Below are 15,045 nucleotides of genomic sequence, written 5' to 3' on the forward strand. Positions count from 1 at the left end.
TCCATGCTTGTTAACATTAGCTAATGCACCATGAGTTAACATGAACTAACAATGAACTACTGTATTTTCATTAACAAACCTTAACTAACATGAACAAATACAGTAGTAAATGTATTGTTCATTGTTTGTTCATCTTAGTAAATGCATTAATTACCATTAACTAATAAACCTTATTGTAAAGTGTGACCAGTTTAGGGCTGAATGCTAGATTCTGACTGGCTGATGAACATTTTAAAGTTTGCAATCGTTTTTTTTTTTTTTTTTTTTTTGTAATATGATGCTGTTCCTAGAGCAGGGGTGCGCAAAAGGATCAAAAAGCAAACTTGATTGAGGGTTGTGGATCAAATATATATAGCAAACCATATATATTAAATTTGCCATGGGTAATTTGATTCAGTAATATTTAAAAATAACTAGAAAATATTGCTTTAAAGCATATTACCTATAATGCATTTAACATTTAATAAAAAACTTGCAGTATAACCATGAAAACATAAACAATCCCATTCATAGCTCAATGGCGTTTACCTTGATTTGCTCACAGATATCTTACATTTGGATAATCATTTACAACATTTAATTGAATCATTTAATTTCAGTTTGTATAGCTTAGCAATAAAGCAAAGAAACTAAAGGTTACGTAAAATTCGAAATGACAATCTCTGTTAAAGGCATTCATCCCAACCATCTCTTTTCATATGGCGGGCCAAATCAACGTTTACCACAGACCCTACCTTGGGCATCTCTGTCCTAGAGAAATGGAATGTTAAATAAGAAAACAGTGGGCGTGGCCTTTTTTTCTACTGCAAGCTGATTTGAAATAGCTAAGAAGGCATTATTTCAGAAAGATCAGGAAAAGGGTTTCGGGAGAGTTACTGCAACCTATGAGACACCTTGTCCTCACCATTTCTGTTTTATGTCATAGCGCTGTCAAAACTTAGAGTTAGAGGAGGCGTGATTATGTTAAACACGATCAATACCTATAGAATTAAATAATAGAATTAAACTCGAAACAAACAGGAAGTGCTTTTTTATTGAAGATTTGAAGAGCACGCAATTTTATTTATTTATTGCTTAATGACAGGCACAGATTAATTGTTCACCACAAAACTAATATGAACAAAATCAATATGTAAGTTTTGAATTCATGTCTACTTTAAGATGTGCAGTTCTTTTCAGGAACATACAGTACACAGTTCCAGGCATTTGACCACATTACAGTTTCATATTATTATATCTTGAACGATTTCCGTTATTTCACATCCTACAACTGTCAAAAACAATTTAAACAAAACAGAACACGTCCAATCAGATGTGTAGGAAACCAGTACTATACACGCAGGAGCTTTTTGAGTCTGACAAATGTCTTGAATGACAACATCTGACATGTGGTTTTTATACCTTTGATAATCTTTTAGTATAAACAGAATAAATTGACTCCAATAAACATGCATGTACTGTATCAGCTCTTTTATTTAAATGTGACTCCTGACAGGATGGTGCAGGTTTCTTATTATACTGATTTAAAAAATTGGATATTAAAAAGTGCGATTTTAGTTAACTTTGATTGCCTACAAAAATACTGTAAAATATTTTTTGGACTCAATAGAATGCATCTACAGACTACACTAAATAAAACACTTTGAATACTTGATGAAGCATGAGTGACATTATGTTTCATAGGTCATTTGCTCTCCATTTTGAAACCACATCCTCACCCTGTCAAAGAAGTTCTCCTCGTGTGAGATATGTTGATGTATGTGCCTGTGCTGAAGTCCGTGGCCTCTTGTACTTTTTTGTTTACATAAGAAGCATATCTGAATTTCACCTATCGTCTTAACTGTTTAGTTTTAGTTCATTCTTAAGTTTAAATAAATAAATATATATCACAAGAGTCCTTAGACGTGTCTGATATTTTTTCCCTTCAGTGCAGATATTCTAAATATTAACATTTATCTTGTTAAAAGATGCCACATGCGGCCACCCACAGCGCTTAAGAAAGCTTTAAAAACTGCACTCAATTAGACACGATAGAAGTCCAACCAATATTGATTTTAATAGCTGAATTCTTCACATCCTGACTGTGTAATTTTGCAGGTTTACACGCCCAGGAGATGTGGACGGCTAGTAAAATGGCAGCTGTCATGCAAGACAACCGCTCATGTGACTCATTACTCCAAGTGATTCATGGGTGGTTCAATTAAAAATAGTCACAGGGTGCGACAATTTAACCTGCGCTCGTAACAGAAGTAATGCTAGTGATGAAACCCAAGAGGAAAATAGCCTCATAAACTAAGACAACTGCCCTAATATATGAGACAGTCAAAGCTGATTATGATGTTGTACATCTCCATATAACTTCATAAATATGTCCTGTCACCTTTGTGTGTGAAATGGAGCTGTGTTCTGTGTCTTTAGATCTGCGCTCAGCTGTAAGTTATCCTCGGATGTAGAAGGGGTTCTGTGGCGGCACTTGTAGTTCCTTTTAGGTTTCAGTTCCATTCCTTTTAATGTCTCCCAAAGCCATTTTTTTAAACCTTCAGCCCCCTCCAAAATTACATCACAGTGACATGGGACACTTCAGATGTAGGAGTCCAATGAAAAACACAAGCTTGGTCTTCAACTGTCACCACTACATATATAAGTGATGCTCCATCAGAAGCATTCATTTTAACACAAAGAGTTTTCAAGAAAAATCATGGGAATCCTGCAGGTCGAAGAGCTGGTAGGCACCTTTCAATGTTATGGATTTATTGATTCAGTTCATTTATATGATATCAATTGATTTGTACTAGTTTTATTTTTAATGCTTATTGCTTGGGATTTTTTTATTTATTTGTGTATCTCTTGGACTAGCGTTATGTTCTCTTAAATATTTTTGTAAAAAAGAAAAACAGGTCCACTTATAATTTGAAATATTTGAACACAAAGTTCTCACGCTACTTCCAACTGTTTGAAAAGTTGATAATAGCTCTTAATTATTATACTTTTATTTCCTTATATCAGTACAAACTATTAATGCATGGTCTGAAGGGGGCAAACATTTTGATGGAAGCTGGGAATTTACTCACTCCATTTCAAACTTGTATGACCTGCTTTTGTGGGTATTTTGATAACTATCGTATTGCTGTATGGTTCAAATTTATTGATTTCCTTTTCTTTTATGCCAAATATAATTAGAATACTAAGTAAAGATCATGCTCCATGAAGACATTTGTAAATTCCCTGTATATATGTCAAAAGTAAATATTTGTTTAGCTTTGGACGACTTTAAAAGTGATTTTCTCAGTAGTTACACTGTAAAAAATGCTTTTCTTACTTAGACTTTTTGTCTTGTTCCTAGTCCAAATATCTAAAAAATCTTATTGTCTTGTTTTCAGAAATAATATGGTAAAATTTACTGAGTTTCGTTAAAACAAGCAAAATAATCTTATGTCAAAAGTAAAAACAAGATTTGGCTTACCCCATTGGCAGATTATTTTGTTTGTTCTAGGAACAAACTCACTTTATAATGGCATATTATTTCTGAAAACAAGAAATAACATGTTTTGCTTGCCTAGAAAATGCTTTTTGATATAAGAATTTTTATATATTTGGACAAGAAACAAGACAAAAAAATCGAAGTAAGAAAAGCATTTTTTGCAGTGTAGATTTTTTTTGCAGCCACAGATTTTTAAATAGTTGAATGCTAGTTTATTTATTAAGCATTCACGTGATTTCAGCTATAAATAATTTGCCCTTATGACTGGCTTTGAGTTCCAATGTAAATCAATGACTAAATTTTCACATTCAAATAGTGATTTGTTTGGTCTGTGGAATGTTTTACATTTTTACATTATTATTATTTTAGGTTACAGACATCACAGGTGGAAACACAGATCAGGACACCACTGTACAGAAACGTCCATCTGAAGAATGCAAGAGCTCTGCTGACCATCATCTGAAACCCTACAACAACCTTCAGTGTGAGGGTGAAGTCATTCTCAGCGGCCTTGATGTAAGATTTAAGCATGAATTAGCATTTTTCACAGAGCATAACATGATTAATAGTGTATTTAGAAATGTCTGATTTTGCAGACTGACAACAGCACTAATGACCTCCAGGTTGTGAAAAACAGTGTGCAGACAGAAGTCTGCAAAAAACAGCCTAAACAAGAGCTAGTGGTAAACATCAATTATTGAGTTTCAGAATAATCGGTATTAATCAGATTTCTCAACAAACCCCTTAAGTAATCATATCTCATTACCCCGCAGAATGATTTTGTGGATGAAGATGACTTCCTGAAGGCAGCGCTGGATAATAAATTGCCAATGATCAAAAGTTACCTCGCCAGAGGTGCAGACCCAAATGCATGTGATAATGTGAGTGTTTTACCAAACACACCTAATGAAATTCCCCTGACAGCACTTACATCTAAAGAACTAAATGTGTTTCCTTTAGTTCAATCGTACAGCTCTACACAGAGCTTGCTCACAAGGAAACGTGGAAATTGTGAACGCACTTCTGGAAGCTGGTGCTTCAATAGGAAATAAAGACAAGGTATTGTATAATGTTTACATTTTACTTCATTATGTTTGTGAATTAAGTTTTTCTGATAGATATATTTATTAATGCTACTTTAAATGTCAGTGCAAATATTAATAAGAGTATTTTTTTTTGTAAAGGCAAGTCTGAAATATACTCTTTACTATTTTAAAGAAAGGTGTCAATATAATTGAAAACCACAATTTAAGGAATGTGGGTGGCACAGTGGGTAGCACTGTCACCTCACATCTAGAAAGTCGCTGGTTTGAGCCTCAACTGGGTCAGTCAATAATATCTGGATGCAGCCTTTATGATGCAAGCTGACATTGCATAACTCAACGATGCAATGCCAGACACAATGCACTCAAATCGAGTGAGTGACGACACTGTGAGGGGTAGGGGTGGGGTAAGGTGAGCCATTAAGAGCATTGGATGCATCCCAGATTGCACTGCACCAGGTCTGTATCCAGACCCCTCTCGGGTCCGTTGGCATTTCTGTGTGGAGTTTGTATGTTCTCCCCGTGTTAGCATAAGTGTCCTCCCGGTGCTCCGGTTTCCCCCACAAGCCCAAAGACATGCGCTATAGATGAATTGGGGAAGCTAAATTGCCCGTAGTGTGTGTGTGAATGGGCATGTATGAGTGTTTCCCAGTGATAGGTTGCAGCTGGAAGGGCATCCGTAAAAACATATGCTGGATAAATTGGTGGTTCATTCCACTTTGGTGACCCCAGATTAATAACATTACATTATTTAGTTACATTTAGTTCTATATAAAATATTATGAATTATTAATTGACAAGGATCATCTTTAACCATATTTATTTTTATAATCAGGTCAGGAGTTCTCACTGTGTTCTTCTCTTTTTGTTTTTTTTTTGCAAACATCAGTTTTAACAAACTGACTTATTTCAACAAGCTGCTTATATTAAACACACTGTACATTTTCAAGCATCAAAAAAATAAAACAAGCCATTTGTTTTTGGCATGTATTATAGAAGACAGACATTAAAAAGTCAATGTATCAAGTTTGTAAAAGAAAAAAGATAAGCATAAGAGCTAGCTGCTGGCAAAAGAAAACTTAAAATAAAAAAGAACAATAAATTAATCTTCAATCAAAAAATGACATTTTAAATAAGCCAAAACAACACACTTCTTGCATTTTTTATTAATTTATACATTCATTCATTTTATTTTCGGCTTACTCCCTTCAGTCCCTAATCAGGGATCGCCAAGGCGGAATGAACTGCCAACTTATCCAGCATATGTTTTACACAACAGATGCCCTTCCAGCCACAACCCATCACTGGAAAACATCCATACACACTTATTCACACATAGACTACGGACAAGCTTACCCAATTCACCTAGCGCATGTCTTTGGAATTGTGGGAGAAACCGGAGCACCTGGAGGAAACCCACGCCAACACGGGGAGAACATGCAAACTCCACACAGAAATGCCAACTGACCCCGACAATTGTTTTATTACTTATCAGTTATTTGAGACATTCTACTTTAATATGAAACAGAAATGGGACATCTTCACACCAAAGCATTTTTCACTAATTTTAAAAAGCAATATGCAAATTCCTTCTATGCATTTAATGTTTTGTTTAACACTGACGAACTATCTCACTGTCATGATTGTGTTTAACTAGCTTCAAGCAACTGAAGTCCACTGGGCTTGTCGTGGAGGTAGTTTGCCTGTGCTGGAGGCACTACTTAATCACGGGGCAAAATTGGATGCCAGAGACAAGGTAAAAAAGTAGTGGTTTGACAGGCAATCAGGTTTAATAATGTATCTGGTAAGTCTGACACACTGGCCATCCTCAGCTTCGCAGCACTGCTCTTCATGTGGCGGTCAAGACAGGACACTACGAATGTGCTGAACATCTCATCCACTGTGGCGCAGATGTCAACGCAAAAGACATAGTAAGAAATGTGGACGAATAGACTTTGACTTTATATAAAGACACTGAACATCTTTAATCCTCCTTTAATAAACATTGTTTTACATCAGGAGGGTGACACGCCATTGCACGACGCAGTCAGCCTGAATCGTTTCAAACTCATCCAGCTTCTTCTACTGCACGGAGGGGACTTACATATCAAGAACTTTGTAAGTATTCTTAAAATATAATTACATAATCCTGTTGCTGATAATTAAGTACAGATACAACAATAAAAAGTAACAATTTACACTGGGTGTAGCCAATACATACTCAGCTGTCATGCCTAAATGTGTCACCAAAGATTTTTGCTTAAACTGCAAACAGTGCCATCTTCTGGTACACATGTAAATACATTTATTTTGCTAGTAGGGGGAAAAGCTATTCAGAATTTACCTTTAGCACACTATACGAAAATTCCACATTTTCACAACGTTACTGTAGTTTCCCACAGTAAATTACATTAGCATCACTTTACAGGATTTAACAGTAAAAATTCACAGTGATGAGTCGTATTCAGAATTTTATTTTGAAATTTATCAAATTAACATGATTACAACAAACTATTCTAAAAAGGTCTATATCTTTTACATGTTATAGGAATTCAAACTCTTTTCATTTAATTCAATGTAGACTTTAATGCTAGTATTGGCACTTTTTTGATATTTAGAAATAACAATGTTATTGCAGCCCCAAAAACAATTTGGTTACAACTTGAAAAAATAAACAAAACAAAAAATCAACCTGTTTTGAAACAAGATGAATGTCATGGTAAATTTTCACTTTTGGGTGCACTGCATCTATATTTAATTGTATAAGGTTAACTTGTAAATATGGAATAATTTTTATTAAACATAACTTTGTGCTTAACCAAAAACATAATAAACTGGAACAAAAGTAATTGATACATAAAACCAAACACTGTTAAACACCTAAAAAGATTTCAAAGTCAGGGTAAATGTCAGATAGACTAGCCGAGGAAAGCCTGCTTCACCGTAAAAGTTATTCTACAACATTATCCAGTGAAATCACAGTAATGTACTTTACTATCTACTGTGAAGTTACAATATATGGCTTTAATTTCACAGCAATTTAATGTAACAAAACGACAGTAAATTACTGTGAACAACTTCAAATTTTACTGTGAAAGTAATGAAAATTTTAAAAAGAAATTTACTGCGAATTTAAGCTCACGCTTATTATTTTGTATTGTCCAGGAGGGAAAGTCACCGATGGACAAGGTGTGTGAGTGGCAGAATGGAGCAAAAACAATCTTTGACAACTTTCAAGACAATAAAAAATAAATGCATCACATGACCACCTGGACAACTCTGGGCTTTATATCATCCAAATAAACTATTATGGGATATTATGAGCCTGCATAATAAAATCTAATATGTGAAGAAGATATATTATTGAGTTATAAGAATGTTTTGAGAGTTTTGGCAAAGCACTTCAACTTTTTTATTATTAAATTATAGAGTAGACAGAAAGAAATGAGAAGCCTAAATAAATAGTCTTCTTTTGTTGACATGGGAATACAAATGAAACTGCTGAAATTAAATCATGAATGATGGTGTGATTTGATATTCCAAAACTTTATTACAGAATGTGCTTTTTGTGCATGACGTCTGTACAGAATGTGACATAAGGATTTTTGTACTATTATATGTAAATTTTGCTTGCAATTCTATTAAAGCTTAACTAATAAAATACATTTTTAACACATCTGCATCATCTTTCATTTTTTCAAGGGATTTGCAAGACTTTGAGAAGTAACAAAAAAGTTTTACATTATGATATATTTGAAAAAACAAACAGAATTTAGTAAAAACTGTAGCTGAAAGGCTATTTAGGCTAGTTCAGTTCTGGCTTTTTTGGCAGCCGGAGTTTCCTCTTCTTCCTTCTGGAGAATTTGTGGTTTCTTCATGGTGTGAATAACACCAGAAGCAGTTGCTCTAGTTTCTGTAATAGAAGAATCGCATATTAACAAATCTAATAATGTAACTATTTACTGGAATAAAGGCAAAGAGTGAGACTTATAATTTCAATTATTTACCTCCATGTAGCAAGACAGATCGACAGTTAGTTGACACAGCAGCTTTGGCGTCCCCCTCAGACAAGCTGAAAACAAGCCCCCTGCAGTCTCAATGAAGGAACATTCCAACACGGATACAGTGCCTTACAAGTCCCACTGCATATTTAAATAACTTATCCATACACTTGTTAAAAAGGATACAAATTGGCAATGTCATATGGGCCCCTCAGTTCAAGTTGCTGAAGAAACAAAAACAATAGACAAATGTAACATTGAGCTTACAACATTATAAATAATACTTAATAATTTTATAAATGATTCACTCTATTAAATTGTAAAGACATTTTACCCTTTCTGCTCCGCTGGACACTATGACATTCTGTTTGTGAGGGGAAAAAAATCCAAAATCAGTATAATACATTATTATATATTATAGATGTTTATGTGTAAAAAGGAAGAACATACTTTTCCTTTGCAAATTTCCATTAGGCAGATTGCATTGGCAATGGTGTATCTCCTTGTAATGGAGTCTCTGATTGCTGCTGCATAACAAGTCTCAAAGAAAATCCCCCTGTCAATAGCCTACAGAGAACAACATGACAGAAGTGACGTTACACAAACTGAAGTTAAAGGTGCAGTAGGTGATCTGCCAAAATGCTACCCGCTTAGCACAGAGGTGTCTAAACTCGGTCATGGAGGGCCGGTGTCCTGCATATTTTAGTTCCAACCCTAATTAAACACACCAGAACCAGCTAATCAAGCTCTTTCCAGGTATACTAGACTTCCAGGCAGGTGTGTTGGAGGAAGTTGGAGCTAAACTATGCAGGACACCAGCCCTCCAGGGCCGAGTTTGGACACCCCTGGCTTAGCATATTATCTTTGGACGGCGGGAAGGGACTGTGATTCAAAGCCACGTCCCCGGAAATCGAGAATGCGTGCACCGCGTCACAACAGCAGACAACCCCCTAGTTCATGTCATTTGCCAGTTAGTTAGTGTTTGGCCGGCGGCGTGCAGGAATTACATTTATTACTAAGCCATACTTGCATGCTTTTTCAGAGAGAATATTCAGAGTAGCATGGTAAACTGTATATGAAGGCTCTTGTTGTTCAAAAATGACCCAATGTGAATATAAAGGCAACTTCAGCTCAATAAAGCAGGTTAGGTGGAATAGTGCTTTTTACTGATGTTCTGTTGTTAAACTAAAAACAAATCTACATTATTTATGCTGTAAAAGGTCTTTTATGAACCTAAAAAAAACTCACATCAATCTTTCACCGGGAGATTTCAGTGGCTGAACAACACGTTTGTGCATATAAGCTATTCATAACACAACACAATCTAACATCAGCTTAGCCTGACTAAAATGGTTTTAAAACAGAACATTACCTGTCTAACAGTAATACTTCAGCCATGGTGTCATCCTTCCTCCAGCGTGCAAAAGTAACTACAATATTGATTCAGTTTTTTAAAAAGTTTAAATTCAGCATTTGATTTCACCGCGTCTGTGACTGTCTCGTGAACGCGCGGCGCTCATGCAGACTAGCACGCGCGAACGGCGAATCTGCGTGAACAGATGCGCAGAAGCTCAAATCTACATTTGCTGACAGACAGTCTGAGCTACTTATTGGAATTATGGGCGGTGTCGGCCATATGATGAACATTTTTTAGTTTTATGCATTACCCCAATTATAAAAATAGATATTAACACATTTAGATAATTTACTCTAATCATTACTACTGGACTGTGAAGAGACTTTTAACCAGCACAACAAAACATGTTTCTGAAGACAATCACCTACTGCACGTTTAATGAACTGTCAAAATAAAATTTCATGCACTCAAAAAAAAATAACACTTTGGTTGAACGTGACTTAATCGTTGATAGTGGTTCCCACATGATTTCACCACATTATCTTACACATGACTAGGTTTACATCAGTAATCTAATAATTTACCTTAATCTAAATAAGACAATAATACTATTAAGGTGTTTACATGAGTTGCTTTTTAATGTTCCTTTCATAATCCTGTTTTACATGTTATAACACAGTTCAATTGAAGTCATTGCTTCACCATGCTATCCACGTTTCCCCTGGAGTTTTATCTCTTATTTTCAAATATAACTGAAGTCCAGCAGTTTCATTTTTATTCAGGAACATTTCATTCATGCCTCTGTCACAAACTGAGGTATTGGATGCGCGTACGAAGTAAGGACTGGTGGAAGAGTGTTGTTTTAATGGAATTTGATACTGCACGCTACATGGTAAGAAAAAATCTCAGCACTTTGTGATGCAATTGTATGTGGTCCTTTACTGACTCAGTACCTGCAGAGAAAAGTTGTAATTAAACAGCAGTGTGTGTGTGGAATATCCTGTTGAAACATGCGTCGAAAAGTTCTACATGACAGTAATAGTTTGGTTAAAGTGTTTACATGTCAGTACTGCCCTTTAATAATATGACTAAAATCAGCATACTCCAAATCTCTCAATTCAATTAAATTAATTCAATTATGACTTTACAATTTTAAAGGCAATAAAAAAATAGCTGTTTACATGTTAGACTTTTAATCAAAGTATTGTGTTAATTGTATAAAGGACTATTGGTGTCCATGTAAACATACTCATTTTATGATTTTGAACCAGCTGAAAATAATAGTGTTTATTTTACATGAACAGATGATGTTCACTAAACATGATTTAAATCTTTCTATTTAACTTAAATGAATGCTTTTTTTGTTGAACTTCAAATAGTCATGTTAAATGAACACATATATTTTAAGCTGGTTTAACATCATACAATGTGGTTAAGATCATTTAGTGTAATTACATAAAGCCCCTGTCCAAAATTAAATCATGCTCAGCCAAAGAGCTATTTTTTGAGTGTGACATGGTATATTATTCACTGACTAAAACTACAGTAATATACCAAATACTGGTTTATCTGTCCAAAACCGCTAAAGGTGTTAATACACAGGGCAACCTTTAGAGCAGTGTTGCTGAGCGATGTTGCTTGGCTATTTTGTCATTGAGAATGGCCAACAAAACTGTATCTGAATCCATTAAATCAGTTGTCTGCAATATTTTGAAATCCTCTTATCAGAATGCCAGGAGCGAGTCATGTTAGAGCCTTTGACCTGTCAGAACAACTCAAACGAAGTGGCAGCCGCTCTGTGGCGATGGAGACAATGGCTTTGAAACAGTGAATACATTTGCGAAGCTATAGGATTATTTGTTTCAAAGCTTTGTTTATTTCATCTCTACTTTACTATCCCTTAAACCATATCATCGGCATAACAATGTGAAAAGTTGCTTTTAACATAAGAGGCATTTGAAAAAGTTGTTTAAATGTTTATGCTTTATGAAATTCCGCTAGGTGACCATGTACATGGGTATAGATATGGATAAAATGCAATAACTCACCCCATTAACTGGAGCCCTTTTAAAATGGAAGGGCTGTTTTTCAGTCACTGCAATGCAGATAATGTCAACATCAAAAGTCATGCAGGCTGCCTGGCTCAGGTGAGGGAAAAGACAAAGAAAATGTTAATACCACAACATATTATATATATGATAATCAAAATGTATTTTATATATATATATATATATATATATATATATATATATATATATATATATATATATATATATATATATATATATATATATATATATATAAAAAATGATAAACTAATTACCCATTATCCAAAACTTAAAGGGTTAGTTCACTAGGGTTAGGCACTTTTTATTATGGATGATGCACTTTATTGGAATTCTTTTGGACTGCTGATAATCAGCTAACATTTATCATTGCAGAGCAGGAAATCCTACATTTTTAAATAACTTCAATTGAATTTGAGTGAAAGGTAAGGCATACAAGATGCCATGTGGGTGAGTAACTCATTTTCATTTTAGGGTGAACTAAACCTCAACTAAAACTAAAACACAATGTAGAATTGAAACTACACTTACATGAAAGAGTTTTTCAGTTTTGGGGTACACCGCCACAAGGTCAAATTTTTTGTATTCATTAGTAGGTCTCTGAGGAGAATAACACAAACAGTCTCACCATATAATACTGCAGTATATAATACAATATAATGTGTATAATACTTTAGCACAAATTATATTAGAGTTTACGAAGTATAAACTTACAAAATGAGATGCATCAGATGCCACAATGGTCAATCGATTTAGCACTTTGATTGGAGAAGATTTGCCCTATAACAGAAGAAAATGAATTAAAAAGAACACATCATTGTTAATTATCTCGGAAGATATGTTGAAGCTAATTACCTGGACAACTGGAAATTTATCAAATAAGTCTGAAATACTCTGTGGGTTAGGAATTTCCTGTAAAACAAGAAAATAAGAGCATCATCATACAAACACACACACACGCACGCACAACTCGATAATGCAGTTTAGTTTAACTCCTCTATATTGTACCTGTTTCTTCTGTAGTGGCTCAACTACATAGTTTATTGCAACCGTTGAGTAGCCAACTGAAAATACAGCAAAAAGTATATGAGCATTAGGGGTTTCTCTAAAAGTACAGCATAATCTATGCATTTCTTAGTCTAACTAATCAAAGTTAGCCATCGCCATTATGTACTGGTTATCCTGCTAGGAGCAGTAGACAGCTGGTAAATAGTAATAATCAGCTAATTATGAAAAGTTGAAATACGTTTTCATTTACTAACAACTTTTGATACAAGATTCAACGTAAAAAGGAAATATCAATAAGCACTGTATGAACAATTAATAACGTTTCATACTTCGCTTACACACGTGAACACTAACGTTAGAGAATACAACTGTTATTGCGCCGCATTATAGATATAGTCGGAGATTGAGGTAAAGTTGGTTTTATATTCACACATTCGTTCAGTGACAGACACAATATACATAAATTGCATACACTTCACAAACTGTGAACAATGCTGTACTTTGATAGTTGTTGACTGCTAATATGATTTTACCATTTACAATGAATACTTTTCTGAAACTATATTATTAATGAGAAAGACTGAATGTGCGAATATAAAACCAACTTTACCTCAATTAGTCGGAGCTGGGAATTTCAGCAATGAAACGTCTGACCTCCAAGAGCTGAGAACAGAATAATTAGTGACGTTTTCCTCATCGTTTGACAGATTATCCGTTTAATGTGCCTAATGTGATTTGCTTGTGTCTGTAATATATCCGATATCCTACTCCAAAGCACTGTTCAAACGGCGTTCTACGCGTTATTTTTAAGTCATGTTAGGGGGAAACCAATCCAAATTGTCTGGATCGTAACTGTACTGCTACTTACGGTGAGCAGCTGTCTCTATGATGTGTTTCAGTCTGTTCTTATCACTACTATTGATGATGTTTAAATCCATAAACACAGACATCTTTCCCCTGTTGATGGGATTCGGGAAAAGTGTTCACTGGTAAGTTCATATAAGAATGCACCGTTTCAACTACTGAACACACACATCCATGGTACAGAAACCACATGGTAAAATATGATCTCCTTCGTTTGGTGTTTTAAGACTGATAGTAAGCAAATGATAGGTACATTACCGTCACCTACTGGACTGGAGTAAGAGCATTAATGTAATAGAAAGTACAAAATCACAAAAAAAAACTAATTCCTGGTAAACAGATTTATTATTTTAAAACTGTGTAATTTAAACCACAAAAATACGTTGATTTCTCAAACAAGTTCGATCACAAGATAAAGCGTCAACCTATAACTGAGCCTTGTGGGCTATTGTAGTTCCGTTTTACTTTTCCTTACATTAGTTTCGACCGTCCTGTCAGTCAACCAGAACCACAGTATATTTTACTTCCTGTTGGAGGTGGAGCTACGTCTGTAGCGAGCTCTCCAATTGGTCAGATTTAAACAGAAAGAGAACCGCGACCATTGGAAAGAAGCATGTAAGCGATGTAAACGGGATAAACAAAAGGAAATAATAACAATAAGGGAAAAGTAAGTGAAATTAGCTGAAATGAAAGCACACAGGGGATCGTTTTACATTGTTTCATGTTATTAAACATTGTTTATTAGTTTAATGAGATACGAATAAGGTTAACATGTTTTACAAAAGCTAGTTATTTTAACGCGTTCGGTAACGTTAGTAAGTTATGAGTTGTTGTTTCATTTGTCGCCACCTAACGTAACGTTAAATACATCTTTATTATTACGCAATAACTTTCTTTATTTAAACGTCAAACTTCTTTACAGGTTTGATCAAGATGATGGAATCGTGTTTAAATCACAAGCCTGACCGTGTCGACTCTATAACGGTTGAAGACCTCCGAAAAGATCTTTTCTCCGAGTTCTCCAAATTATCCAGGGTATTTATTATCTCATCTTCTAAACCAGTCGAATGCGATTTTTGTCCGAAGCTAACATTTCCTGGTGTACATTTCTCTTTCTAACAGGACTCGGTGTCGCTTGAAAAAGAGCATTTGCAGGTCTATCTCCGCGTACGTCCGTTCACACCAACAGAGAGAGCTGAAGGAGAATCACAGGTGCTTGCACATT

The 15,045-nt window shown here is 34.9% G+C and overlaps 3 protein-coding genes across 11 annotated transcripts in view; 2 read left to right on the forward strand and 1 right to left on the reverse strand.

Moving 5' to 3' along the window:
* Nucleotides 1-2,663: 2,663 nt before the first annotated feature.
* ankrd1b (ankyrin repeat domain 1b (cardiac muscle)) lies at nucleotides 2,664-8,198 on the forward strand. 2 transcript variants are annotated; one of them, XM_087275207.1, is made up of 9 exons: nucleotides 2,664-3,288; nucleotides 3,646-3,997; nucleotides 4,078-4,164; nucleotides 4,255-4,362; nucleotides 4,442-4,540; nucleotides 6,182-6,280; nucleotides 6,357-6,455; nucleotides 6,544-6,642; nucleotides 7,690-8,198. In XM_087275207.1, the coding sequence occupies exons 4-9, from the start codon at nucleotides 4,312-4,314 to the stop codon at nucleotides 7,774-7,776; spliced, it is 534 nt and encodes a 177-aa protein (XP_087131333.1). In that variant the 5' UTR covers nucleotides 2,664-3,288; nucleotides 3,646-3,997; nucleotides 4,078-4,164; nucleotides 4,255-4,311; the 3' UTR covers nucleotides 7,777-8,198.
* Nucleotides 8,055-15,023, reverse strand: rpp30 (ribonuclease P/MRP 30 subunit). Of its 5 annotated transcripts, none has more exons than XM_087275010.1 (11): nucleotides 14,787-15,023; nucleotides 12,957-13,012; nucleotides 12,804-12,860; nucleotides 12,663-12,728; nucleotides 12,480-12,548; nucleotides 11,931-12,020; nucleotides 8,976-9,092; nucleotides 8,860-8,889; nucleotides 8,712-8,749; nucleotides 8,532-8,611; nucleotides 8,055-8,437 (listed from the first exon to the last, which is right to left on the reverse strand). In XM_087275010.1, exons 6-11 carry the CDS (start codon nucleotides 12,009-12,011, stop codon nucleotides 8,325-8,327), a joined length of 459 nt encoding a protein of 152 aa, XP_087131136.1. In that variant the 5' UTR covers nucleotides 12,012-12,020; nucleotides 12,480-12,548; nucleotides 12,663-12,728; nucleotides 12,804-12,860; nucleotides 12,957-13,012; nucleotides 14,787-15,023; the 3' UTR covers nucleotides 8,055-8,324.
* The window catches only part of kif20bb (kinesin family member 20Bb), a 28,132-nt gene continuing 27,489 nt past the window's right edge, over nucleotides 14,403-15,045 (forward strand). For all 4 annotated transcript variants that reach the window (XM_087276051.1, XM_087276053.1, XM_087276052.1 and 1 more), the window contains exons 1-3: nucleotides 14,403-14,487; nucleotides 14,743-14,855; nucleotides 14,943-15,032. In XM_087276051.1, coding sequence (XP_087132177.1) covers nucleotides 14,754-14,855; nucleotides 14,943-15,032 — 192 coding nt within the window. In that variant the 5' untranslated portion in view covers nucleotides 14,403-14,487; nucleotides 14,743-14,753. The remainder of the gene's footprint in view (nucleotides 14,488-14,742; nucleotides 14,856-14,942; nucleotides 15,033-15,045) is intronic.

This window comes from Danio rerio, chromosome 12, assembly GCF_052040795.2.
Source record: "Danio rerio strain M-AB ecotype USA chromosome 12, GRCz13ab, whole genome shotgun sequence".
In the NCBI taxonomy this organism is placed as follows: Eukaryota; Metazoa; Chordata; class Actinopteri; order Cypriniformes; family Danionidae; genus Danio; species Danio rerio.

Coding starts and splice junctions, on each gene's coding strand:
- ankrd1b (XM_087275207.1), top strand. CDS start 4,312: ATGATCAAAAGTTACCTCGCCAGAGGTGCAGACCCAAATGCATGTGAT. Junction 4,363..4,441: donor ACCCAAATGCATGTGATAAT/GTGAGTGTTTTA, acceptor TGTTTCCTTTAG/TTCAATCGTACAGCTCTACA. Junction 6,281..6,356: donor AATTGGATGCCAGAGACAAG/GTAAAAAAGTAG, acceptor GGCCATCCTCAG/CTTCGCAGCACTGCTCTTCA.
- rpp30 (XM_087275010.1), bottom strand. CDS start 12,011: ATGACTTTTGATGTTGACATTATCTGCATTGCAGTGACTGAAAAACAG. Junction 8,890..8,975: donor TGGAAATTTGCAAAGGAAAA/GTATGTTCTTCC, acceptor CCTCACAAACAG/AATGTCATAGTGTCCAGCGG. Junction 8,750..8,859: donor TGTCCAGCGGAGCAGAAAGG/GTAAAATGTCTT, acceptor TTGTTTCTTCAG/CAACTTGAACTGAGGGGCCC.